Source organism: Pavona decussata, unplaced genomic scaffold (genome assembly GCF_977016875.1).
Source record: "Pavona decussata unplaced genomic scaffold, jaPavDecu1.1 SCAFFOLD_240, whole genome shotgun sequence".
NCBI classification, from domain to species: Eukaryota; Metazoa; Cnidaria; class Anthozoa; order Scleractinia; family Agariciidae; genus Pavona; species Pavona decussata.
In genome coordinates this window covers 149,852-176,286 of record NW_028145645.1, presented here as the reverse complement: position 1 = coordinate 176,286, position 26,435 = coordinate 149,852, and the positions used below count along the sequence as shown (strand labels likewise).

Genomic DNA, 26,435 nt, shown 5'->3' with positions numbered 1-26,435 from the left:
CATCGTTTGTACTATTCGTGCATCTAGTCCCTGTCTGAAATGCAAAAGATACAAAACAAAATTTAAAAACCGTTATGAACCAATTCAAAAGGGCTCTAGTAAAAGACCCTAAGCGACTACTGAGTCTCCGGAATTTCCCTTCGTGTATGCCGTGTGCATGTGTGCCAATGTGTTCCAGGAGTCTCTCAGCACCCAGTTCCCTTTAAAATAAAATAAAATCGTGCGAAAATTGATGGGTGGGTTATAATAAATTATAGATAGCCAACGAGGCTCGCATTAGCTGAGATTCTTTTTGGAATTTGAAATAGCTGTTTCTGTCCGGTTTATCTCATTATCCAGAAAAGCCACTCGTCTGTAGAAGCTGAGATACTCTAGTACTTTTCCTTTAAGAGGGGAAGGTAAGGAAAGTGTCTGGTCTTGAAAAGGGTTCACTTTGCTGAAGCACCTTGCCAAAATAGCTCTTACGCTATGATAACCATTAGCCTATTATCCAAGGTAGTTGTACTTTGATACTTTAACGAATAACACTTAAATTAATTTTGCTGTAAGTAAATTCGTTTAGGCCGAAGCCCATTACTCAGAGCGAATAACTGCCATTCTTGGCCTTCGCAACGGCGTTTACACATGTCGGTTTAGGTTTAGATACGTATGGGAGTACTATTTCCCGCGAAAATTTAAATTCCGGTTCACATGAAAATTGTGCAAAGCTAGAATGGTTCCCTTGGGAGACCGGATTTGTGGGGACTTCAATCTAAGGTGAAAACGCCATCACACGAACATATAACAGTTGTACGCTCTGGGCAATGGGCTCCTGGTTTAGATTATTTATATTTTCACTCTCCTCTCCTCCTTGACCCAACAATACATACTGTTTTCTAACACTCGAGTGCCCTTATGGAAATCGAGGTCTTGATCGTCTGCGTCCGTCCCCCACTTTTCTCGGTTCAGTGTGAGCGGACCCTGGGCCAGAGAATACACGTCATCTATGTTGTCAGGGAGAGTCTTAGTACTTCGTCGCTCTCGTTTAATGCAGCCTTGTTCACACCACGAGGCTGGATCAGTTACGTTGCAAACTTTAACCTTGCAGTGGAAGAAGACTTGAGGGTGTTTGCTGACATATTGGAAGGCTTCCAGGCTAAAACGCTGAGTCTGCGGGTCTGGGCGGGGATGGAACCTTAGCGTCTTGTCAACTGAACATCTATGAAGCAAGATATATATCATGTATCATGGGGTTTGCTTTGACTTTTAATAACACACGAACGCTTTGAATCAAAAGCAGGCAAATGATTTATTTTACTGTACGAGTCAGTCCTAGCGCCACTAAAGAGCATTGCACCTTCAAAGAGGATTGAAATCCAGTAATTACTGTGTCTGGACAATAATTATATGAATAACGCTTCAGGTTGGTTTGCTACAGTATATTACTGAACAGCCTGCGAAAGCAGACGCCTCTTCCGGCTTTTTTTTTCACCCGCCACGGTTGAAACAAACGCAGGGGTGAAAGATCGAAGCCCACCAAAAAACCACAGGCATTTGCTTTGCTCTCTGAACCAATCAAATTGCCATTTTTTCATTTGGTCTATTAATTTGGATTTGTTTGCACATAATTGTTCCAAGGTCCAACATCGCTCTATTAAGCACATGGCATTTCTTCAGCATTAAATAAGGAAGACAAAATGAGTAAACAGTGGAAAATATATCAAGAGGAGTTTTATAAACGCACCCGTCCTTAATAACATCGTATCTGGGCTCTGAATTCCTGTCCTGGGAAGGCATGGCAAGGCAATCCAAGGCAAGGATTGTTAACCGATCATCCTCAGTGTCAACTTGCACCTCAAAAAACATTCTCTCCCTAACAGGGAAGTCTTGTTGGGAAAATTGATTTCAGAAACTGAAAATAGAAGTCAGTACACTTTTTTATTACTTACAAACACAGAAAGAAAGTCTTCGTTATAATCCATCTCAAGGGCTTCGAGGAAACGCACGCTGTTTGGGAGATTCTGCCACATAAAGGGGTAACTCCACCCTTCAAATGTTTTTTCAACACAGAGAACAGTAGTCTAACAGTAAAAATCATTCATGTAATTATTGCAGTCTGTAATCTATATCGAACTTATTATTGCAAGAACAAGCTTAATTAATCTACAAGCAAAAAGCTAAGCAAAATCAGAAGCTCATTACTGGGAGCGTACAACTCCTATATTAACTGTGTGGGACGGTATTTTCACAGATCTCTCTATTTGTAGACTCGGTCAAGATTACGATTTCCCGAGAAAGTTTAAGTTTCGGTCCGCGTGAAAATTGTGTCAACCTCCTGATTGGTTAGCAAGGATCCTTTGAATTGGAGTGAAGTTCAAGCTTAAAATAAACAAGAACGTGAACACGCTGTGACGTGAATGTGTTTGGTATGGCCATGCTCATCATCAACTGAGTACAGGCACAAGGATTCCTAATTAAAACATTGAAGGGAAAAAAGTTCAGAAGATCATTAATTTGTTAAACAGTACACTTTCATCAAATTCTAGCAAAGCAGCGTTCCTCACAATATTAATGAAATCTCCTGACTTACTTGTCTTTCTTGAACAAATCCAAAGTGATAGTGAATCTCCCAAATCCTCTAGAAGACAGAACAACCTTCTTGCTCATTGGCTTGATTCCGATCGACGAGACCACGCCCCATTTTGAGTAGAAGCAATAGAACGGTATCATAGCGTTGCGCACGCGGGTTATGATTTGATTTTGCTTGATAGGAATTTCAGAAACCATGTTGCTGTAAATGGCGTAATCTCCTTTATGCCTGAGCTCTGTTTTACAACCCGTCAGCTTTGTTGACAGGAAGAAGTGCGTAAGATTTTCAGATGCCTTGCAGTGTACGTCTATCAGCCTCAGGTGCTCACGGTCCAGGCCCAAGAGAAGGGACTTGGGAAGAGTGATTGTCATGTTGTTCTGTCCGCAGTCTAGATCCACTCCTTCAGCTGTTTATAGAAAAATTCATCACAACATAACAAAATCCGTTTTAATTGTTTTAAGTTCAGCAGCGGAAGCAGGTGTTAGTAAAACAAGAGAATGTTTCTAATTTATATGCAATTTTTTTAACTTTATGCGAACACGTTTGGTGACAACTAAAACACTTCGTTACAGTCAATCCACGTCATGCGTGACCAGTATTTCCGAGAATGAAATGAACGTTCGAAGTCCTCTTTGTAATGTCCAGCATTTGAATGGGAATGTTTAACATTTTCTCTGGAAATCTTTCCGAAAAAGATGCATTAACTGAAAAAAAAAAAAAAAAAAGGTGCAAAATACTTGGGAAACAATTGTTATTCCTAAAATACTTAATGCTGTAATGTAAAAAGTAAAAGAAAAATGCATAGATTTATACCGTCAATAAACTAGGGAAATTTCTACGGGAACTCTCAGTTCAAAACTGACAAAACTCGTTCAAATTTTAAAAAATACCGGTCACGCGTCACGTGGATTGACTGTAAATGGTCTAAAAACACCCAAACCTTTTTGACAATTGAAGAATTTCTCGGGACTACAGTATTGTCAGGGGTGTACGCGAGTGGAAGGGGACAAAAAAATTGATTCCCCGACCGAAATCGAAGCCATAACAATAACATTCCAAAACATAACATTCAACACCACACGGGACGATTTCCAACATTGCTGATGCTAACAGCTTCCAGAACGCGCGTTTCATATACACCTAGCTGGTAAATGGCCTATCTTTTCACGCATTTCTCTAAAACTAAGTGGTTTACGACAAGTCATAGGTTGATTCCCCTCGGGACTCAAAATTTTTTCTTCGTCTCAAGCCCTTGATATAATGAATGTTACATCATTACATTACATCTATCGTATTTCATTGCAATTATTTCATTTTGCTCTCGCCAAAATGCTTAACGATCGAGTTCTCAAAATAAAATTAGGCAACTTACCAACACAGTGACGCTTGTCTGGGGCGATACTAAACTGAGGATCTGAGCATGCGCAGTAGTAACCTCCGACAGCATTGACGCAAATATCTTGACAATCGCCATTGTTCAGCTTACACTCGTCAACGTCTGTCCCAAAAGGAAGGTGTCAGTAAACAGATAATTAACCCCATTTGTTCGGCAAATTAAATATTAATTGATTAAGGTTGAAGCGTTGTTTAAACTGGAATTTGCATCACAGTTGGATATTTAGCGCAGTGGCTCTTCGCTTTAGCTTTCACGTAATGATTAAACCAATGCAGTAGTAATCTGATAGTCTAATGATGTTTTTGTTTGTTTTTTCAAGTTTCACGTTTCAAGTTCATTCAAAAGGATTCAAAAATTTAGCAAAAAAGAGAGACAGGCCCACAGGTAGCGAGAGCTAATCTAGGCGGGCCAGACTTACAACTGTTTAAGGACAAAATTAGTATTATTTCAGTTATTAAAGTCAAAGACAGAACAAATAGAATTTAGGGAAGGTAAAGAAATCACCGAGTAAAATTAACGAAGATGCAACGAAACAAGTTCAGCAGCGCAAGCAGGTGTTAGTAAAACAAGATAATGTTTTTAATTTATATGCAATTTTTTTAACTGTATGCGAACACGTTTGGTGACAACTAAAACACTTCGTTACAGTCAATCCACGTCATACGTGACCAGTATTTCCGAGATTTCCTCCTTGAGCGCACGTGCATTTGAAGACGTAAGACCCCACCTTGGCACACGTGCCTCCATTTTTGCAAGGACGTCTCTCACATGGATTAGGTCCTTTAGGATAAAGTTAACATAAATGTGCAGGAAGATATTTGCTTAAGCTCATTAACAATCCATAAAGCGAAAAAAAAAAAAGGAGTTATTCTAAATTGTCACAACTTTGATGAACTTTTGCTTGGAATTTCTCCAAGAATTATTAATGTTTTGAGAAGGACAAGTGTTTCAACCGGTTTCGAAAAGCCTCGAAGTTCGTCAAGAAAAGCTCGGCTGCGTCTCGATTTTTCAACCCACTTCTTGGAATTTCTCCTTCTGGTGCAAAACGTTTACATGTAAATGACCGTTTGGGCAGAACAAAAATTTTTGTCACAAAAAATAATAAATAATAGTAATAATAATAAATTGGGTAGCCACTTTTTACTCGATTTTGCGAGGAAAACATCCTTGTTTCCATGGACATAGCTCAGACAAAATTAAACTGTTTTTACTCATTTAGATGTTCCCAGCTCCTTTCTCAGCTGCACTGGTCGAACCCTCAAAGCACGCACAAGACAAGGCTCGCCATGCCAGTTCAAGTTGATAACTATTGACAAACTACAGTGAATTTGCTGTAAAGAAACAAAGCTTACCAATACAATGGCGTTTGTCTGAGGCAAGTCTATACCCAGGATTTGAGCATGCGCAGTGAAATCCTCCAACAGTATTTACGCAGATATCTTGGCAGCCACCATTGTCCGTCCTGCACTCGTTGATATCTGTGTCAAGAACAATGCTAAGCTCTTAGCATCAAAATTTATTATTACTGCACGAGTGTCAAAACCTTATCACTAATGAAGGTCGCGAGCAAACGATCACTTTTCAAATTTTCCTGATCGGTTTAAGCAGAGACCGAATAGTGCGAGCATTTTGCAATGCAACATAATGTTAGGGGATCATTCAATGCATATAATAGATTTCCGCCTTGGTTACACTAGCGTAAGTGTAAACTGAGATCATTGCCGCGTTGTTACACTCTGAATGTAATATAGAAAATACACCATATCAGTGATAAATATTCACAGTTTGGTGTAACTGAAAGATGCTCGTGGCAGCGTAAAACAAAACCACAACTTAGTATGTCGGCTGAGTAACAAGAATCTTGCATAGATTTTATACAGTTTACACGTAATTTTTCGCGTGCTCTTTATATGTTACCCAAATGGGTGAAGATATCTCCCGACGTTCTCCAATCAGATTTTACCAGATGTTCTCTCCCAGAAAGTGAGACGACCTGGGTACGAGATTAGCGTGCTCTGAGTGGCTACTCAAACTGTGGCTAATATTTACTGTTCTAACCGGAGCCTGCCACGTTTATTGATATTTTTAACTCTTCTAAAGCAACTCAACATAATTTTGATGACTTTCAAAAGACCAGTGTTAATCATGTATAGATCGTACATGCATGATCTGACTGGATCGAAGTGGGATATATGAAATTCATACGTTTAAACTGCAGATGAAAGTTTGACCACTGCAGTTAGTTATGTACGCAACTTTACTAGTTGCGAAAAAAAAGCCTTTAAAAAGCTTCTTACCCTGAGCGCAGCTGGGTCCAGTGTATCCTTTAGCACAAGTGCAATTAAAAACTTTGAACGTCACCTTTGTGCACGTCCCACCATTTTTACAAGGGCTGCTGTCACATGGATCACGTTCTATTGGATAAAACAATGGTTGACAGTCATTACCAGTGTGTATACGAGAAGCCCACTCACACGGTAAAATGTAGTTATCGTGCCGAAACACTACTTTGCTTCTCATTGCAATGCTATATATTCAAGTGGTTCACGCTTTTGAGTTGATAGCTGAAAACCAAATGCCGGACCACTTATTATAGCTACTGAACAGTACTTACGCTTACGGTTTAAGAACAATGGTGGATCCAAACCTCCAGATAGGTGTGGGGCCCGCTCTCGTTCGGCTGATTTGTTCTCTTTGCCAAACGAAATATCTCAGCCCCTCGCTCGAAAATTAAGAAGGAGGTCCGGCCTCCCAAACTCCCCTAGATCCGCGACTGAAAAAGTGGTTCTTACTTTTACTTCTGCTAAAGACATTCACAAAAATGGCTATATGAAAATGGATAAAACTTCCCTGTGTCGCTAGTGTATTCCATATACAGTATGCAAGGTACAAAACTGTTGCGCTCGTGGATGGAATCCTTAACAGTAAACGTCTAAGCAAAAGTTAAGCTAATCGTAAAAGTTTTAGCCCTTCATATATATTATCCTGGGTTAAAGAAGCTCTATCGCTGAGTCTGGTATGCAGTTGAGTCTTCTATCCTGCTGCCTAAGTAGGCAGTTCAAGGAGACAATTTTGCATCAGCTTTTCTCAGAAATTTTGTCCCGTGATATTTTAAAAAAAGGGATTCATTATTAACAACCCATTGGACATCAAATATTTAAAAAGCCGGAATGTTTTACGCAGGAACAGTTCCCTAAATTGCCTACAACTGCGCTAAAGTTGCGAGTAGTGTACAGTGTATCAAGAAGAGTATGTTTAATAACATTCGATTACCTCTCTCACAGAGGAGTCCAGTGAATCTTTCAGGGCATATGCAGTCGAAGGAATTACCATTCATTTTAATACATGTAGCTCCGTTGTAGCTAGGACGCTCGGTGCAGGAGCTTGGGAGGACTGTTGAAAAATAAGAAACGAAAAGCAGTCACAACTTTCCTTGGTCTTACATACAAACTCATAACACTTAGTGTCAGAAGGGAGTGTGGATTGAGCCTCTCCATCGCTGGGTTACAATATTTTACCTGTTCGTACCTTAGATTTATAGATAGCCTGTAATCAACGTCCTCTACGAATGAAAGTCATTTAGTACGTGTTGATGTGCCTGTGCGGCTGAGACGAATCGAAGACGGCATCAAAGATATCTGCCACCTTGGTCGGCTCTGTTATCAATATTTAATTTAATCCTTTCAGTATTAAGGCAAAACGACATTTTCTCCAGATCCAGGACTACAAACTCAATGTCCATGTATGATATACCATTTTAAAGCTTCTCATGAGTGTTATTTCATAACTGAAAAAAATTATGAATGAGAAAAGTTATGGGTTTGAGAAAAATGGACTTAAAAAGTAAAAATTTAGAAGTTCAAAAACGTCACAATCCTTGTGTACATTATGTATACCCCTTAACTATAGCTTATCTTGCAGTTCTCGACATGTTCATTAACGAGAGAGATATCTGAGACCCACAACTTCTAGGGGGAGGGGGGAAAGTTGAAAAGTTATGGGGGATGGTCAACCATATCACATATACATGGGAGAGTGGTTAAGCTTCACAAGACCATCTTGGTGTCAAAAAATCATAGAAATCTGTCAAATGTTGAAAACGTTATGGCATTATGTGCCAATTGGCACTATTAGGGATTAAAGGGTTAATTTATTTTATTTAATCCTGCTCCCTGGCATTTTTTTTATTCTTAGCTATTTCAGGGAGTATTAATTAATTAATGAAATGGTCACTATGGTTGTTATATTAATAATAATAATAATAATAATAATAATAATAATAATGATGATGATGATGATGATGATGATGATGATGATGATGATAATAATAATAATAATAATAATGATGATGATGATGATGATGATGATAATAATAATAATAATAATAATAATAATAATAAGTCTTTATTTCCTCACAAGATAAAAAATACATATCTCATGTCACAATATTTAAGTAAATAGTACATACATCTAAGTTATTTACAATTAGAATACGCTCACATAGTAAAGCATTGCAAAAGTCTGTAGAAGTTTATGTTACGTTAAGATACTGAATCGTGTGTTTTTGCTCTTCGTTAATTTTTGAGTCTCCAAATAAAACTTAAACAAGGGGTATTTCAAGCTGTGTGTTATTCAGCCGAACCAATGTATCGGTAAGCTATCATTCTACATTCGGGAGCAGGAATATTAATCACGAGTAGTAATCACGAAAACGCGTATGGAATATTGCTCCAAACAGCAAACAGTACAATTAATTGCTATATCTTTCAAGTACTCCTTATTTCGAAATAGTCCTAGAAAAGAGCACCGGGCTCTAGACTCAACCGCTCATTTCAGATCATACGCGACCGTAACAATGCATGCTTGATGTTCTTAATTGACCTACCTACGTAGCTTGTTACTTCTTTACTCCCGTATGCAGTATCTCTTATTCCGAAGACAGCAAGTACACTGAACAACAGAAAAATTTCATACAGAGGTTTGCTTCACCATGTTTGCTGAAAGCGAACTGAGCTAACACCCGGCACCTGAAAATTGAAATGTTTTTGACCTGAAAAATTTCCGCATTGCTATTTTTTTAACAACACAGGACAGCATGAAATTGTAAAGTTTATTTTTTAGTGCTTTATTGTCTTACCATCACCTGCAGTGAAGTGCTTTCAAATGCAGATAACGAAACAGGAAAAATCACTCAGGCATCAAATCTATTAAAGTCTATTAAATTAAGATAACAAAGGGTCAACAGTTCTGGAGCATTTACATACACTCAAATGGATCAGTTTCAAGCGTTGAATAAGCCGGTGTCCCACGTACACAAAAACAAACAAATTACGCATGCGCTCTACTAGCTCGAAAACCTCATTTGCGGTTATCTAGCTGCTAGGCATATCCTTATATAAAACGTATATTCAGTGTAAAATGTTAATTGTATATTCTCAATATGGAAAGTTTTAATATAAAACAGTTTGAAAATGCAAGGAAATGTGAAATAAAGTTGTTGTTCGAATGTTTGGTTTTATCAAAAGAGGCGATAAGGTTTAAGACCGTTTAGGTTTAACGCTGGAAACGTTAGCATTCAAATCTCTTTATGGTTGCCAAATTACCTTTCCAACTTCGCTGATAAAACTAAACATTCGTTTTCACTCCCTAACTACACAGCACCACAGTTTCTTTAAAACCTATTCACCAGAAAATTTTGCCATTTACTTCATACTTGGAATTTGTCAAAAAATAATCTAAGCTGCCATGAAATATTGCATAACATAATAGTATATCCGGCTTTCCAGCCAATATAACCCCGATAAGATTTTGCGACCGAAACGTTCTAGTCCCTTCTCTTTTAGGGAAACACAAATTTTCGATTGCAAAACAAGCAATCTTCTTATAGTAAGTACTTTTATTTTGCGTGAATTATTTAATGTCTTCGCATTTTGCGATAAGGTTTTAAAGATTGTTGTGCATATGATCTAGCGTATTTATTTATATCTAGCTGTGTTACGTAGCTTTCCAACTTCAAACAATTTTTCTAAGAGAAGTACGAAAATCCTGAGAAAAAAGACGTGAAAGTTTTTAATTGAATATAAATCTTTTCGGCTCAACCTTTTAAACCTCCATTGTAAGGTTTTCGATATGCAGATAACACCGGATGTGCGATGAGGTGCGTCGATATTCCGAGAAACCTGATCACGTGACGTCTACGGTTTGTTCAGCTAACGATTCCGGGAAATCACTGGAAGAACTTTACCTTGAAGGTTCTAGAAGGAACTGCAAATTTTCGTTGACTTACATCAGGGGGAAATTTTCTTGTCTGTGAAGTTTTTGGTGAGTTATTTGTTGCTTTTATTGGTCTTTATTCGAGATAATCAACTGCTCAACGGTTCGTTCAAATGTTTTTCGCAGGCAGCGGCAAAATTGCGTGAGAAATGCCGGTTACGCTTACTGCGGTAATTGTAGTGCGAACCAACGAACATCTACTACGGTCTCTTCGTTGATTAAATAATTCCGAGAAATTAATTGTAAGTTCTTTATAACCGCGCAATAAGGGATATAACTAGTAGTAAACCATGCCGGCTGTGTGTTTATGGAGTGATTTTTACGGCCGATTTCAAAGCTGTGTTAATGAACCCGCGATTCGAACATTAGGACTCGTTCAAAATATAAAAAAAACCCATAGCAAAAATACTTACTTCCACAAAATGATCATTTTTATATATTTCCCTTTAGTGTACACACCGAAGATGAATTTTTCAAACACGATTTCTCGCTTATAATAAGCCCGCCATGTTGATTTAAATTGTTGTCATAGTTTACCGGTCTGTCGAGCAGGTGAGCTCGAGTTTACAGGATCCTTTTCTATATCTAAAAGTTACTTTTTGCGCTGTGTCCTTATTTAATAATAGAATTTGATTCACCATTGCCTGATCATGGGCCAATCTTCAAGGTCCACTACAGCAGGGATATCATATCAGTGAAATCGAGGTTTGAGGTTTCAGTTATGTCCGGTTAGGCCCAGTTCAGACGCCGAACTTTTTATGAGCCGAATTTAATTGAAATTATGGTCGGCGCAAATCACGAAAATCCTTCCTTTTGATTCAGACGCTGAACTTAATTAGCCGAACTTAATTTACTTGAAGCAAAACCGATCGAAATGTCAGCGGTTTTTATTTTTTTTTTATTTTTTCCTTTTTTCCTTTGAAATATGTTATAATAATTTATGCATTAGCTTCGGCTCATAAAAGGTTCGGCGTCTGAATCAAAGCCGTTCCAAAGCCGAAATTCCCGGCTGAGGGCCTCTTCATATGATCCCGGTTACCGGGATGGCTCGGTAAACGGGATGAATTTTGCAGTCTGTTCATATGGGAAATTTCATCCCGGTTACCGAGATGAAAAGTGGTGACGCGGTCAATCGAGCGTGACATTTACCGAACAAGCCCGGTAAGAATTTTTCATTTTTATCAGTTCTACAAACCTCAAAAGTATAATATCTTTATCTCTACTACGAAAAGGAATTATTTTGAACTAGAACATCTCAGAAATGAGCCGTAATAATCAAATATATCCGTTCTAAGACGCGAATGTTTGGTTATAGACTTCATCCCGGTAACCGGGATACCGTGTTCATATGAGAAATTTTTCGTCCCGGACTCCCGAGATCTCGGTCGCTGAAACCGAGATCTCGGTAACCGGGCTGGCCCGCCTTCTCATATGAACACATCGAATTTCTTACAAAAGAAATAGGAATGAGGCGAGATCTCGGTAAGCGGGCTAGCCCGGTCAACCGGGATCATATGAAGAGGCCCTCTATAACCAAACATTCGCGTCTTAGAACGCATATATTTGATTATTACGGCTCATTTCTGAGATGTTTTAGTTCAAAATAATTCAGTTCCTTTTCGTGGTAGAGATAAAGATATAATACTTTTGAGGTTTGTAGAACCGATAAAAATGAAAAATTCTTGCCGGGCTTGTTCGGTAAATGTCACGCTCGATTGACCGCGTCACCACTTTTCATCTCGGTAACCGGGATGAAATTTCCCATATGAACGGACTGCAAAATTCATCCCGCTTACCGAGCCATCCCGGTAACCGGGATCATATGAAGAGGCCCTGAAGGCGGGAAGAACGGCTGAGCCGTTCCAAATTGAAACAGCCGTTCTCAACTGATCCAGACGCCGAACTTTTCATGTACTTTATTCAAGGTATTAGGTTCGGCTCATGAAAAGTTCGGCGTCTGAACCGGGCCTTACTAGGTGGCATGGTTACTAACTGAGTAACATGAAATACACTGGCATTTTACGTGCCATTTAGCTTAAAACTTCTGCAAGTGTAAACATACTGCTTTAAGTATAAAAGAAACAAGTATATCTTGCGTTTGGCTGTCGGGGATCTGGTCAGTCAACTGAATTGACATCGTTCAAGGTAATTTGTTAGAAGATACGAACGTCGGTGATTTGGTCATGATAATGTCCGGATGCGCGAAATGTATGAAGTCACCTTAAAATGTTTCTTCCATCGAATCAGGATAAGGACAAAGGGTACAACCTGAATGCGTCGTTCACTATTCCAAACTTTTAAAGTTATTTCTTAGTTACAATTTCTCTGTGTGAATGTGAGAAAGTTTTATCTGCCAATCTCCAAAATCTTGGGGACATTTATCATTCTATTTTCTAACACCAGTTGGTTCGGTGGTATAATTATCATGACATTTTATTTCTGCAACGTTGCCTTATTTTAACATCGCCGTTAGATACGGCTTTCTTCGGGAAATGTTCAAATTAATAGAACCTTCCATGGTTTTTTAAACTTTTGACTTGGACCAGTTAGCAAAAATCCACCGACACCGCTGGAAAGGACGCTTTAAAATTAGTAAGTTTGCTAAGTTTGAGAATGATATGTTTAAAACTAATGAGGGCATGCATCCGCAAAGTCACGAGATTTTACAGACGCTTGTATGGTACAAACGTCTGTAAAATTTGGCGACTTTGCAGAACTATATCTTCGCTCGCTTCCGGACATATCACCTTTATACTTGGCAAGTTTACTAATCTTAATGCACTCAGTTTCAAGTAGTCCAAATCAGCTATAAATTCATTGGTACTTCCTGCAGCGTTGCCCATTCACAACAGATTTATTCGCAAAGCTTTGAAAACTGTGTGTGTAACCTTAATTTCAATTTTTTTTTGTTCTAATTCTTACTGTTTGCAACACGCCACATTTATTAGAGCACAATAGATTGGGAAACACGGTTCGTCCGCTTTCGGAAGCGACCGTCGTGAGTTTACCAGTTATCATTCGCCCGCCATTTAAGGGCACTGTACTCAAGGAAAAAAATAGCTAGTTGTATAGAAAAGAGATTTCTGTGTACCTAGATTATTTTACGGCCCTTTTAAGGACTCTTTGTGTTGGCTAAGCCTAAGACAGCTCTCTGTTTGAAGTCCTGAGCATAAAATCTCTTGCAAAACAACCTAGCTGGCCTTTAATTGCATATACAATACGGTATTTTATCACTCCGAAAGCACAAGGCATCAAAGAAACTCTAATTGCGATGAATGCCTTCTGAGCGTGTGTGTAATAATTCTAGGGATGTGGACCCGGCCGATGTGGTTTGGCAGGAGATCGTGTAATCGCGGCTTATTTCATTATTCTGTGCATGGTCTGCGATACCCTGTTAAAGTTAACGGTTGACTAACAAAGATAAATAAATTATAAAGCTTAAAAGCACGACGGCCCAACTATACCCCTCAAATTAATCACTTTCTCACACGGCTACATTCCTCCAAATGTAACAGAAAACTGTCAAAACTCTTTGTTCTGCTGTGTTTAATTAAAATTTTATGGCTTTCACAGGTTTTGCAATACAATGTAAATTATACCACAATAAATAAAAGTTAACGAATGAATTCCCCATCACACAAACCCGGCATTTCGTGCGGTTTACTCAGTAGTCAAATTTCAATATGGCGGAATGTTACCGTGAAAAGAGACTTTTCTATCACGGATATTAACAAAACTGAATATGCAACCTGTGTCCTAGAATAGGACAAGGAGATGTTATGTCATTATTTCGTTTTCCAAGTCTGTGTTTTGCGAGGTGGGAGGAAAGAATAGTTGTTGTTTTTTTTTTGCATACGCTGGAGAAAGTTCAATTAGAAGAAATTTGGTAGTGTTTATTCAGCTGCCTGCACTTTTCCACGAAAGCATCGGAAAAATTCCAAGAAAACTGTAGCCTGCTGAATTTTCATCAGAAAACAAAGAGTTAGGTCGAGTTAGTGTAATCTACTTCTTTTCCATGTTGATAGTTGTAATGTGGTAAGTCATTTAGCGGTTGCAAATAAGACAAAGTAAAATCATTTATCAGTCCTGTCGTAAAAGATAGCAAGAATTTTTTGATACATGGAGCTACTAGGAGAGGGTAATAACTGAATGAGAAAATGTAGAACGGAAATGCGGGACATGTGACGAAGCGTTTGATTACACTGAATAGTTTTGCCTTAATGGACCATTTCCGAGTTGCTTTGAACCTCATTATGAAAGCCAGGTAATAAATACTTTTTTTTTTTTTTGAAAATAAGTTTTCATTCATATCCAGACAAAACTAGTTTTTTAAATGAAAAGCTTTGTTAGCCTCGCCTTCAAAGCTATTGGCAAAGATATTCTACAAAAAATTATTAATCATTTTAAAAGATTTCATCCTAAAGTTAGATGAATGCGGTTCGAATAAAGTATGCAGGTGAATGCGTTAAGCCCGCCGCACACGTGAGGAAAGAGCTGAGCAAAATACCTCGCGAGGCAGATAGCTGAGCCGTTTCCTCTCGTGTGCGGTGAAGTTTTGGTGAGAATTTCGCCTCGCGAGGCGAAATCTCAAGTATCAAACATGTTGGATATTTGAGATTTCGCCTCGCGAGGCGAAATTCTTACCAAAACTTCACCGCACACGAGAGGAAATGGCTGAACTACTGCCTCGCGAGGCATTTTGCTCAGCTCTTTCCTCACGTGTGCGGCGGGCTTTAATCGTAAGAAAAAAAAGCCTTAAAAGATTTCAATTTAAGGCGGGGGTAAACCTAAACGCCATTTTACCGCACTTGACATGGCTTTAATGAAAATATCTCGTTCATGTTTCAAGCAATCCAAAACCTCTCTGCTCATCCCGTGAATATATGTTGTGGGGTTGTTTGTGAATTTTTGGGTGACTTTTTGGTACATTTGGGAGGAGATAGTTTTTCAAGAAGGATTGGTAACTAAAAATAAAGAGAAATTAGAAATATTCAAGATTTAGTGAAGTTTTAAAATAAGAATTTTTAGTTAATAATTAATAGACAGACACCAAGTTAGTCCACTAGCAACCTTTGGTGCTCTTGCGTGGGTATCAACTTTCTGTTGGTGTTCCAAAAATCATTTTCTTTCTTCTAACCCTTCTTAAAACCTCTTCAAATTTCACGTTTACCCCCGCCTTAATATAAATCTTTTCCCCTTAAATTTCTACCTTTACATCAGATGTGAGTGTAGTATTCCGAGAAATCCATTCACGTGACTTCCACAGTTTGTTCACCTGTCGATTTCGGGAAAAGGAAGCTTATTAAATTGCCGTAAAATTCTGAGAAACACCGGCAAGCTTGTGTTGACTAACGACAGACGAATAGTTCTTGCATGTGAAGGCTTTGGGTAAGTCAGTTCAGTCATTTATTGCCTTGATTCGAGAGTTTCGGCCATTTAGTCAAAATTCCAGCTGCTAGCGCTCCGTGGAAATTTTTCGCAACAAAAGTGGATGAATAATGCTGTTGTATTAAAACTTGGAAACTTGCCCAGCAACGAACACCTCCCACAGTATCTTCGTCACTATAACGGTTTCCAAAAATTGATAACTATAACTGCGTTCTACTCTTCGCAGCTATTGCGATGAGGGATAAGATATTTTGCAAGGTGTATGTTTGCGGCCGACTTGAGATGTTCTTTTAATGGTGATGGAAATTGGAAAACAAAATCGGTCAAGAGTGAACATAATCACTTCCTGAAATATAGATTCTGCTATATGCGCACGCCTCATTTCTAGCATCTCGTCCGTCTTCAACAACAGAAATACATTAATCGTAAAAAAGGCTTAAAATACACATTAAGACTCCGTCAAAGATTTCAATTTAACATGAACGTTTCCCCTTAAATTTCTACCTTTACACTGGATGTGAGGCGTGTATTATTCCGAGAAATCTATTCACGTGACTTCCACGGTTTTTTCACCTGTCGATTCCGGGAAAAAGGAAGCTTTAAAAATTGCAGTGAAATTCCGAGAAACACCGGCAAGCTTGTTTTGACTAACAACAGACGAAGAGTTATTGCATGTGAAGGTTTTGGGTAAGTCAGTTAAGTCATTTATTGCCTTGATTCGAGAGCTTCGGCCATTCAGTCATAATTTCAGCTGCTAGCGCTTCGTGGAAATGTTAATTTCGCGACAAAAGTGGATGAATAACGTCGGTGTATCAAAATTTGGAAACATGCCCAGCAACGAACACCTCTCACGGTTTCTTCGTTGCTATAACGGTTTCGAGAAATTAAGAATTGCGTTTTATTCTTCGCAGATATTGCGATGAGGGATAAGAGATTTTGCAAGGTGTATGTTTACGGCCGACTTGAGATGTTCTTTAAATGGTGATGGAAATTGGAAAACAAAATCGGTCAAGAGTGAACATAATCACTTCCTGAAATATAGATTCCGCTATATGCGCACACCTCATTTTTGGTAGCTCTGTTCGTCGGCTAATGCCATTCACTCCTTCATGATTCACCGGCTGGGATTGCTGGCTTTAACTCTTGTTCAGAAAATGCTGAAGGAATTAAAATTCAAAGATCCTTTTCCTTTGCCAAAAGTTAGAGTCATGTTGTGGACTTATTTAATGGTATGCACGATCAAGAACGAGTCGCGTCCACGATCACAGCCGATTAACCATGCCCAGGACTGAACTTTCAGGACCTGTACACGACACTCTATCGCCTTAGACACGGCTTTCTTAGTTCAGGAAACGTTCAATTCATTTTTCCAAAATATTTACTCTCGAAGCCTCAATTAAAATTGCTGTGTCGAGGCCAACTATTTGGAAAATAGATTAGAATAGATTAGTTGTCACATAGAATAAATGGCTGAATATATCATACCTAACATCGTAAATTTCTTTCTTTCCCTGCTAGGTCATGATTACCGAACAGTTTAAGGACTCTGGCTTCCGGTGATTACGAGTGAGTAAAAATTAATTTTTCCTTATGATGCAAGGGTGAGCCATGTGACTACATGCTGTACATTTATTAATAAGACCTTTAATTTTGCAATATATATGAGGGATACGTTTTTAGCCACAAGAGCACATAAAGCTGTGTATTTGGTCGGGTTTTGGTCGTCACAACAACCAGCTTTGTTTCCTAGCAACCTTAATATTAAGCTAATAAAACCTTTCGATTTAAAAGAAAATGATGGCCCCTTCTGCTGGTCGCTGTAGGGGTCAGCACATAAAGCTTGTATTTGGTCGGGTTTCGGTCGTTACAACAACCAGCTTTGTTCCTAGCAACCTCAATATTAAGCTAATAAAACCTTTCATTTAAAAGAAAATTATGGCCCCTTCTGCTGGTCGCTGTAGGGGTCAAGGGAACGTAATTTCTGTACAACACAACACGGTATGTGACCGGTTAGCATTGATAAAGGTGCAGTGCACAATGCGCAATAATTTTCATGGGCTATTGTGGAGCTATTTTGATAGACAAAACTGAAATAAGATTCAGTTTAAACTTGTTTAAGGTGTTTAGCTAGCAGCTGACTAAGTCTCGTTTTTTCTAAGAGTTTATAACAAAGTGTCTAGTAGAAACGAACAAAACTGTCCCTGGTGTATAATCAAAAGCCTTGCTTCTCTGTTGAAAATATAAGTACCAGTCAATTACGCCTTGCCATAGCATTCACTTGAGTGCTTCACCATCGATAGATGATATCAAATATGTGGAAACCACTGTCTTCAGTCCCAGTTCTTCCTTTAAGTTTAGTTTTCAAGTTCAAGCAAACAGTTGCCCACCAACACTATCCCCTCCGCCCCCCCCCCCCCCCCCATTAGACCCCCCGTGGTCTAATGACATCCCAGACGCAGGCCCTGCTGACTAGAGCCTTGTGTTATTTATCCTAGCATCTTCTCAAATGACTCGTCTGATTTGTTAGCAACTCCCGCGGTCAGTAAAACAAATAGAAAAAACCTCTTACAATTTGGAAACCTGAATAGGGGTCCCATTTCTTTCCACACACACATCACTACCCTGACAGAATGAAGATTTTGCATATCTTAATCCCCCAAATATTTATAGCACAGGTTTCTCTTGTTAGTTGTAATGTTGGCGGACAGCTCTTTGGCAAAAGACAGAAAAAAAGATTATCTGGGCTTCCCCGGCCACCATCTTCCTCCCTATTCTCCCAGCTTAGGGTTTGAGAAAGCGCAGAGATACTCAGGGATGGGGTGGGGGACTAAATGTTGGAGGACAAATATCCCAGCCTGTGTCTCATAAGGGAATTAAGGGAAGTTGTGGGGAACAAGGGACTAAATTGCCTGTTATAAGAAAAAGAGAATTCACTTGATGGAGGCTGTCACCCCAATCTTTATATTGGATTCCTTGCTTGGGAAATCTGGTTAAGAAACAGTAATGCATTTAGTCTGTGGCTGTTTACCTATTAAAGGTGTATGAGCACAGGAAGAGGTTCAATTGTGTTTTATTGTGTGGTGTTTTGTAGTGGATCCAGAACTAGACAGCGATGATGAAGAGTTTGATTTTATTCAGCCATCACTCATAAAGCAGTTGAAGCAAATCCTAGATCAGTACCCAGATGATGGGCAGATACTAAAGGTAGATCCTTGCCTTACGATACTTCTTTCAGTTGTGGGAGATTTTAGTTGTGTTTGGTAGTCTTTACTTTTGTTGTTGTTGTTTTTAATGATTAATATTGTTAAGGTCGTAATTGATGTTAAGGAAAGCAATTTTAAAGAAAGTGAAAGTAAACCAAAAATAAATGACACAAAAAATAAGATAAAGTACATACCTGATATCTATTTTATAAAAGGTGTATTGAATATAATTTAGCAATAACCACTTTTTGAATGTTTTCTGCCACAAGGCAATCAGCTGATATTCTTTAAATGAGAAATTGTCCAAATAAACTTGCTCTTGTTTTGACAGAAAATGTTAAATTATTAAAAAAATAGCCTTCTGACAATTCATGGATTGTCTGTTCTAACAAAAACAAGTTCATGGCAAATAAAAAACACAAAAAGGAAAACAGAAGGCAAAGTCCACAACGTTTGAAACGAAGCTATAGCAATTAAAAAGCAAGGGTCTATTGTATAAAAAAAATCTTTACCTTAACCCTATCTAGACCGGTTTTTCCCCCTTTTTTTGGTCTCTTGGGGCCGGGGGGAGGGGGCGAATTCCTCCCTCCATAACTTCGCAAGTATAAAGGGTATGACAATGAGACTTGGAGAATAGGTAGTACGTCCAAATTTGTCTCCTTTTAGGTCCGCAACGCGAAGAGACAACGTCATATCAAGTGGTAATTAGGTCATGATTGCCAAGTGGCCGCCATCTTGGATTTCTGGATTTTCTCAAACCTCAGGAAAGCGCCAAAATTGGACAGAGAGCAATGAAAACCAATAACGCTATTTTCTGAAAAAGCTGCCTGTCAAACATTTGTTGCCATGGTAACATTGAAGTCAATCAATATTAACCGACCACACCAAATTTTTCGCAGATAAAGTTCTGAACAAAGTCATGAAGTCTCAGGGCGTGGCGTTTGCTCAAATATTAAAAAACGTTATTCAGAGTTGAAAGTCGCCGCGGGAACAACCCCCACCCTCTCCTCCCCCCTCCTCAACCCCGCAGTCTAGATAGGGTTGAAGGGGCACTTTCACGGCTGTATTTTGGTCAAAACTGCTTCAAATATTAGACGAAAAGTCTTGAAAACATTGGTTGCAATCCATTTCCATCCTAGCCATCTGCAGCCAAACAAAATTAATACTAGGTTCTTTGTACTTGTAGGGATATTAGGGAGCTTAAGCAACGACGACGGCGACGGCAACTACAACGCCGCAAAACAATAGGTTTAATGAACAAAATCAATCGCTCTGCACGTGCGTTTTACATTTTGGTAGATTTCTGTGTCGTCCTCTGCAAAGCAACAACGTGAAGTGACCACATTTACGGTTTTGTGGAGAACGTGAACGCACGACAGTTAGATTTTCATTTTCTTTCTTAACTTGTACGCCACTCCTACCAATTTGGTTCCTGGATAGTTCGCCAGTTTTGTAAAAGTTGAGCGAGTTGAAATAATCTCGAAGTAACACAAATGAAATAAAGATATATTTTCAGGTGACGTTTTCGTTGCCGTTGCCGTCGTCGTTGCTTAAGCTCCCTAAAATTAATAAAACTGAACCATTGTTTTAACGATTCCACGGATTCAAATATGTTTTTTGGCCAATCAAAGTGACAGTAAAATAGGTGACACTGCCTCTTTAAAGTCAGAGCCATGAAGGAATGATGCCATGTGATGTGGAAATTACTTCTTGATTACTTATCAGACGTCATATAACTTTATGTTTGTTTTCCGTGACGTGCAAGAAAGTGAGATAGTCTAAGAAGTTGCAGGATGTTCATTTAAATGGAAGATCAAACGGGAAAATTTAAAATCTTTGTAAGCGTGCCTTTTAACACATACCGCAGCGATGTCATAAAAACAGTTCCACGAGAAACTGCTTCTGTGTAGTTCAATTTGACGCAACTAAATGCATGTGTTGTTTTAGGAGCTCGTCCAAAATGCGGAAGATGCAGGAGCGAGTCAGATTAAATTTCTTTACGACGAGAACAGTTATGGAACAGAGAAACTGCATAGTGAAACTCTTGCTCGGTTTCAGGTGTGTATTAACAGATTTTGTACGTAGTGCATGATACCAGCAGTTCTGATTTTTCACTCACTATTACTTTTAATAGGCCTCATTCGCTCCGTTGTTTTCTTGCCCCATTACAAATCACAAGACCGTACTCTAGGGAGTAGTCACTTTTAGAATCGGTCACATTTTCAAGTTCAAGTTTCAAGTTTCTTTATCTCCTCATATTAATTGAACACAAAGAACAGAAATTAGGAAGAAAGTAATGTGAAGGTGTGAAAACGGAAACCCATGGCATGCATTTTTTTTTTACTTCCAAAAAGACAAAGGATCGATTTTCCTGAGAATATCACGTGCTTTGTGATGGACATCTAGCATATAGAGCGAATAAGGTCTATTACTTAACGAGATTACTTAGCCCCATTTAATTTTATGTTATGACCGACCTTCGCGTGGTATCCGTCGGCATAAAATTCGTAGCCGCGTGACCTTTAAGTAAACGATAGCAACCTAGACATCAATACAAAGCTTAATATTTGTAGAATTTGGAAAATATAATTTGGGGAATTTGTTTGCTTCGAAAGTGCCGGTAGCCCTCAGAAGGTGAAACTACCGTGCATCATTCACATGAAGTCAACGTATCGGATATCGAACGCGGGCGCTGAATCCAAACAACTGTTTCTTATCAATGGCAGAGGATCAATCAACAGAACGGTGTGAAGCTGATTGGTTACTTAGCTATCCAAGTGTAAAGTCCGTGGAGCTAAAAAGTGGAGGGACGCATTACATAAAACGGTGCCGCAGCAGAGATATTTAAGATTTTTCAATTACCCATCACCCTTCAAAACCGACAAATTCTTTAAAACATGATTCGCGAACGCGCTAACACCTCACACCTCCCCAGTAGATTTTCTCACCCCACGATACCGCGAACCAATAAAACATCAGCTCCCCTGGAGTCAACTGCAATGGAAAGAAATACGCAGGAAACCGATCTCGTTACAGTCACATTTTCTAACACAAGACCGGTATGGTAGATACGGCAGCTTTAAAACTGTTTTCGATCAGCAAGGGAAAGCAAGTAAAATTCAGGCGACAACCACAGAACGTATGGCGCCGAATCAACGAAATAACCTTCGGATCAAAATACGAGATATTCGAAAGTAAAACGATAAGACATGACTCTATTCAATCACTGTACAACGAAAGCTCGCGGGTGAGGTCATTTGCCGCGAAAGTAATCTCGTTAGTGACAACTTTATAACATCTGTCCGATTTTTAAAATTTATTTATATATACTTTTTTTGTGCTGCGCGCACGCCAGTTCGTTTTTTTGTCTTCTTAACATTCCCCCTCCCAACACTGGGAGGTAGTCCTGGTGTATTTTTAAATAACTAATTAGCAATTGATTCCAAGAGGAATCAGTTTTGTTAATTGGTCTAACGACAGTCTTTATTCCACACGCAACTTTAGCCACACGGGTGTGGCTATCACGTCCGGGATATACTTCAACAATTCGCCCTAATGGCCAACGTCCTCTTGGAGTATCGGGCTGCATCACAAGAACTACATTCCCAACTTTTGGGTCTCGGATTTCTAAAGTGCACTTTGGTCGGCTGTTGAGGGCAGGAACACATTTTTTGAGCCATCCCCTCCACACTCGTGAAATAATGTCCTGAACCTTTCGCCATCTTTGACGCGGGTGAAAAGTAGTGGTTTTAACAGAATCAGGGGGAACTGTCCTGCTATTTGGCAATGCACGAAATGGTTAGGGGTCAATGGAACATCGTCTCGCGGGTCTGAACTCTGATAAGTCAACGGATGGGAATTAAGTAGGGTCTCCTCCCCGCAAACACAGTGATCAATTCCAATCAAAAGATCGACAACTCCATCGTTTGCTGGCTTGGTAAAACTGCACAGGATCAGGTGAGGCCGTTTATTCTGATGTTCGATCCGGTTCACGACTCTGTAATTGCCTGTCACTGTCTGCAGGCACGTTTTTACGCTGATTTCTTTTGAAAACCTCCCATCGACAGTTTCTGCTTTAATCTTTAACGGCATGGGCTGAAAGGTTTCCACTGTATCGTTGATAACATAAACGTGAACTTTCTGAAAAGGTTCTTGCAGTCTAAGTACCCCAGCAACTCAATCGTTTAAGAAAGTTTCGTTCGATGCGTCGTCTAGAATAGCGTTTATCTTTAATTTTCTACCATTAGCCTTCATCTACACAGGGACAGTTCGTAACGAATAAGACTCAGTGAGCGTTTTGACATAACAGCTGGTCAGAGTCACTGCGGGCGCCCCCTCCCGTGGAACAACTTGGCCTCTCCCATAGTCCGGCAACATTGGGTAACGTAGTCATCGGTCCGGTTTCTGCCAACACTTCACTTCAAGGAAGAAGGCGGTGATGATTCGATTCCACATATGCGGGCCTTTCTACAGTCTTTCCCCTATGATCAGAGGCAAGGCAACGAAAACACAGATTTCTTTCTTTAGCAATCTGCCAACGGTCTACCCCTTTTTCATAGAACTGCTTATAAAACCACAAACCGTGATCGAGACTACTACAGAGGGAAGAGGGAGGCTTCGTGATCCTTGGCTTATTTCTCGTCGTAGCGGTATGAAAATTTCGTATCCTGCTCTGATCCTGGTACTTTGATGCTGTAGGAGGTCTTGCGTACTCGACTGGTTTCGATTCATTCCCGTTCACCATTTCCGCCGCTTTGATTAGGAACTAGGGATCTGACCTCGTCTTTAAGCCAGCCTCTGACAGCTACCACTGATTTTTCTCTGGCGCGTTCGTTTAACCAGCGGCTGTAATTCTCTACCTGACGTTCATTCAGGCAACTTCTTTAACAGCAAGCTATGAAGGGTTCCATCTTCTAGCTCTCCGTCTCTTCCTTCCGCCCGTAATTTTACCAACGTAATTCTAACAAGGTCAGCAAACCTCTCCAGGGTCTGAATATCGTTACTTCTAATGAATGGCATCTCTTCTAGTTGATCCATGTAGGCTCGCAGAAGCCGTCGCTCACCACCATACTTCGTTTTTAATATCTCTTTGGCCTCCTCGTATTCGGGAGCAGTGACTCCGATACCGCGAATGGCTTCCAAGGCGTTCCCTGTGAGGCATTGTCGCAGCCTTGCCATTTTCAGATCGGTGGCTCGGTTGACTCGTCTGATAGACTTCTGAAGAGGGCCCAGAAATCTTCAAACTTTCGTTTGTCACCATTGAACGTAGGAATCTTTAACGGCTTCAACAATCGGTTTCGGTCGTCATGATTGCCATGACTTTCATTTAGCTGATATTGTCCGACTGGCTGCTCGGAGCGATCCATCGTGTTCTCGCTTGAAGACCTACTTATGTTCACAGTTTTGGCCGCGCGGACTTTTATTGCATCTTGTCCTGCTTCAATCGCTTTTTGTACTTTTTTTGCGATTGTTTCGGACTCTTCAAAAGCTTCGTTTTTCCCAGAATCGTCTCCCACTTCGAAATAGAATGCGGACAGTTCCTCTAAAATTTCCTGTGCATTTTCTTGGGCTGCCCACAGCTGCTCAATCGCACTTTCGATGATGGTTACTTCGGATTCCTTTACGCAGTCTTTCCAGCTCGTGTGGCAGTTTCGAAATTTTCGTTTTTGTGGTACGTTTTCGACTCTTTATCTGTATCAACAGAATGTCCATTTCCTTCCTTTTGTCGACTCCACTCAGTTTAGTTTCCTCGTTTTCTCGGTAAATTCGTATAGTCGGTATCTGATGCCATAACGCACAACTCGAAACTCATTTCACAAACGAGACCTCAAAACAAACACCAGTTTACACCTTTCTCCCGTCGTGGTCGCCAGAAAATATTCGCAAGCGGTTGCGCAAAACTCTTCTAAAAAAAACGGTAGGGTAACCGGCAACAAAAAAAAAACCTCAAAAACGGTAACGCGGTTGGTACTAAACTTTACCAAAATAAACCCCCCCCCCCCCCCCCTCCAAAAAAAAAAAAAACATCTCGCACATGCGACAATCGTACGCGTAACTTACGAAACTCTTAAGCGGCCTTCACACGGCAAGCTTAAGTTGGCAAACTCGTGTTGGCGAACTTCAAAAAGTTGGCAAACTCGTGCCTTCACACGTCAAACTCGCGTCAAATCACAACACGCGCTAAATTTGCAACAAAACCGTCGCAGAGCAGTGGCACTCACGAAGAGTTGCCGCTTGTGTCTTGGTCCTATTGTATGTTATTCGCCGAAGAAGAAACAGAAAGCGCTGGAAAAATAGAAAGTTTTGGACGAAACCTTATATCAGTAGAAATCCCATCCTTTACTTACCGCCTTTTAACCCCAGTTTCTCCGCTAGTTCTTCCATTTTCTTCTGCTTGTTTTTTGTGTCTTTATGCGCTGCAGACGAAACGTCCCAAAGATCTGGACAGTTTTGAACTTCCTCGATTAATCGAAAAGTTGCACGTTCGTCTACACGTCCGTCCACCATTTTGTGAAGTGCCACGCAAATCACGTGAAAAGAGCGCGTGTTTTGATTGGTTGACAGTCACGAACACACGTTTACCAACCGTTCACACGTCAAATACGAGTTTACCAACACGAAAAAGTTGGTGAAAAAGTTGGCAAGAATAGAGGCAAGTTCTATTTGGCGCCAACAGTTTATCAACTTGCCGACTGTTTTTTTTGCCGTTCACACACACCAACTTGAGTTTGCCAACACAAGTTTGCCAACTTTAGTTTGCCGTGTGAAGGCCGCTTAAATGCTTACGATAATTCAAATGTCTCTATTGGTGAGCACGCTCTATCCGCGCGCACACCAGTTCGTTTTCTGTCTTCTTAACTTACACTGACAATACAATATGAAACATCCGACAAATTTTGGATTTTCTCCGCTATTGTTGAGAACAGTGTGCTGCCTTCCTAACGCTCGCCAACAATAATATAAGTAATTAGTTTAAACATGTAGCACATGAGGTGTAGCAAGTAACTGCTCTAAATAAGTTAATTTTAAGAAAAACACGACACTCCTGAGTTTTACAACAGACATGTTTCGGCAGTTGCCTCTGCCATCTTCAGTGTGAAATGAACAACAAATTACAGTGGAATAAAAATGCTAAAAAAATTACAATAATAATAGAAATAATTAAGACCATAACAAAAGTAATACAAAATTAAACAGAAAGTTCTAAATTAACGTGTATGACTTGTGCGTTGAGTGTAGGTTTTTCCCAAACTATGTGCAACGCCTCTTTGATTTTAAGGGCAAACCGCGTGGATGCCTGATCGATGATGGCAAAATTGTCGCGGGAGCATGCAGAGCGACATGCTGACGAAGTCTCCAGATGCTTGAAGATGTGTGAGACCCTGTCCGTTTCCAAGTGTTCCCATACACGTGTGTTGAAATGTCTGGTGGTCTCACTGACATAGCAAGCTGCACAGCCTGCGCACGAAAATTTGTAAACCACACATGATCGGAGTTCATTGGGGATAGGGTCTTTCACACTAAAGATGCTACCTACTTTGAAAGAGGAAAACGCCAACACTATATTTGCATTATTACAATAGAAATGTGAAAGTCGACGAATGCC

General features: G+C 39.8%; 1 protein-coding gene and 1 pseudogene across 4 annotated transcripts in view; one reads left to right on the top strand and one right to left on the bottom strand.

Annotated features, from left to right (window-relative positions):
- The window catches only part of LOC146457559 (ZP domain-containing protein-like), a 74,254-nt pseudogene extending 66,901 nt beyond the window's left edge, over positions 1-7,353 (bottom strand). The window contains exons 1-7 of the transcript XR_014858439.1: positions 7,239-7,353; positions 6,263-6,379; positions 5,318-5,443; positions 3,942-4,067; positions 2,570-2,975; positions 1,724-1,891; positions 870-1,198 (exon numbers count right to left, since the gene is read on the bottom strand). The product of XR_014858439.1 is annotated as a ZP domain-containing protein-like (transcript). The remainder of the gene's footprint in view (positions 1-869; positions 1,199-1,723; positions 1,892-2,569; positions 2,976-3,941; positions 4,068-5,317; positions 5,444-6,262; positions 6,380-7,238) is intronic.
- A 2,824-nt stretch (positions 7,354-10,177) lies between these two features.
- Positions 10,178-26,435, top strand: part of LOC146457558 (sacsin-like) — a 36,847-nt gene continuing 20,589 nt past the window's right edge. Inside the window, exons 1-4 of one of the 3 annotated variants that reach the window (XM_085091814.1) lie at positions 10,178-10,286; positions 17,145-17,192; positions 18,718-18,830; positions 20,777-20,887. In XM_085091814.1, the coding sequence (XP_084947940.1) occupies position 17,192; positions 18,718-18,830; positions 20,777-20,887 (225 nt within the window). In that variant the 5' untranslated portion in view covers positions 10,178-10,286; positions 17,145-17,191. Of the gene's footprint in view, positions 10,287-15,610; positions 15,627-16,297; positions 16,314-17,144; positions 17,193-18,717; positions 18,831-20,776; positions 20,888-26,435 lie in introns of those variants that run through there. The other 2 variants (XM_085091815.1, XM_085091816.1) reach the window with 2 other exon arrangements.